Raw genomic sequence first — 1,644 nt, forward strand, 5'->3', positions numbered from 1 at the left:
CCCAGGGGGGCAGTGGGGTGGGGACCCCAGGGGGGCAGTGGGGGCAGTGAGGCAGAATCCCAGGGGGGCAGTGGGGCGGGGACCCCAGGGGGGCAGTGGGGGAGGATACCAGGGAGCAGTGAGGGCAGGAGGGGGGCCAGGGAGCCCAGGGGGGCAGTGGGGCAGGATCCGGCGCCTCGGGGCTCTCAGCCGGGCTCTCTCCGCAGGGGCTGGAGGAGGACCTGGGCTACGTGGTGGGCGACTGCCTGCTGGCCGCCGCCTTCCTGTCCTACATGGGGCCCTTCCTGTCCGGCTACCGCGACGAGATCGTCTCCAACATCTGGATGAAGCAGGTGCCTGGCACCCACGGGCGCTCGGAGCCCCGCCTGGGGGCCGACTCCTCCGGCCCCACACGCCCCAGAGGCTCCAGGGGGCAGGCGGGGTTGCTGGCTTTGAGCCACGCTGGACAAGGCCTCCCACTGGGCTCCGGGCGCTTGCCCCTGTGAGCCCAGCGCCATGGGGCAGCCAGGGGGCGAGCAGCCCCGGTGACCCTGTGCTCTGTGCCCGCAGATCCGGGAGCTGCAGGTGCCCTGCTCGCCCCGGTTCACCTTCGACAGCTTCCTCTGCAACCCCACCATCGTGCGCACCTGGAACCTGCAGGGGCTGCCCTCCGACGCCTTCTCCACCGAAAACGGGCTCATCGTCACCCGCGGCAACCGGTGCAGGGCCCCACCCAATGCTGACGAGAGCCCACCTCTGGGGCAGGGCGGCTGGTTACCCAGGGACCCCTCGCCCGGCGCTAAGATGCAGCCACCTCTGGGGCGGGGCGGCCGGTTCCCCAGGGACCCCTCACCCGGCGCTGAGATGCGCCCACCTCTGGGGCGGGGCGGCCGGTTCCCCAGGGACCCCTCGCCCGGCGCTGAGATGCGCCCACCTCTGGGGCGGGGCGGCCGGTTCCCCAGGGACCCCTCGCCCGGCGCTGAGATGCAGCCACCTCTGGGGTGGGGCGGCCGGTTACCCAGGGACCCCTTGCCCTTGGTGGGGCATGGCAGCCGTTTCCCAGCTGTGCTGGGGGGCAGAGGGGCAGGTGAGGCCGGGACAGGGGGCGGTCGCTGGGTGCTGGCCGGCTCCGAGCCCCATTGATCTGCCCCGTCCCCATTGCCAGGTGGCCACTGATGATCGACCCGCAGTGCCAGGCCTCCAAGTGGATCAAGAACATGGAAGCTGCCAAGGTGAGCAGCAGGGGACGGGCACTGGAGTGCCCTCACCCTGGGGGGTGGAGCTGACTGGAGCCACACCCCCTACTAGGCCCCACCCCATCACAGCTGGTGCCCTGCGATATGCCCTCTGCACTCTCCTCCCGCCTCCTGTCCACCCCGTGCCCCCGGGGGCTGGCAGCTGGGCAGGGCAGAGGGTCCGGGGGGGCTGGCTGCTCACCCTGGTGCTGGTGCCCCCCGCAGGGCCTGATGATCATTGACCTGCAGATGGGCGACTACCTGCGGGTGCTGGAGCGCGCCGTGCAGTTCGGCTCGCCCGTGCTGCTGCAGAACGTGCAGGAGGAGCTGGACCCCTCGCTCGCCCCCATCCTCAACAAGTCCGTCACCAGAGTGGGTGAGTCTGGGCGCCGGGGCCTCCGCTGGGGGTGGGGGGCGGGGGCTGGGAGCC

At 72.1% G+C, this 1,644-nt stretch overlaps 1 protein-coding gene across 1 annotated transcript in view; it reads left to right on the forward strand.

The window, feature by feature from the left end:
* DNAH2 (dynein axonemal heavy chain 2) overlaps nt 1-1,644 on the forward strand; it is a 148,458-nt gene that overhangs the window by 113,197 nt on the left and 33,617 nt on the right. Inside the window, 4 exon segments of the mRNA XM_075071345.1 lie at nt 207-332; nt 550-698; nt 1,145-1,211; nt 1,440-1,586. Coding sequence (XP_074927446.1) covers nt 207-332; nt 550-698; nt 1,145-1,211; nt 1,440-1,586 — 489 coding nt within the window.

This window comes from Chelonoidis abingdonii, chromosome 11 (assembly GCF_003597395.2).
Source record: "Chelonoidis abingdonii isolate Lonesome George chromosome 11, CheloAbing_2.0, whole genome shotgun sequence".
NCBI lineage: Eukaryota > Metazoa > Chordata > Testudines > Testudinidae > Chelonoidis > Chelonoidis abingdonii.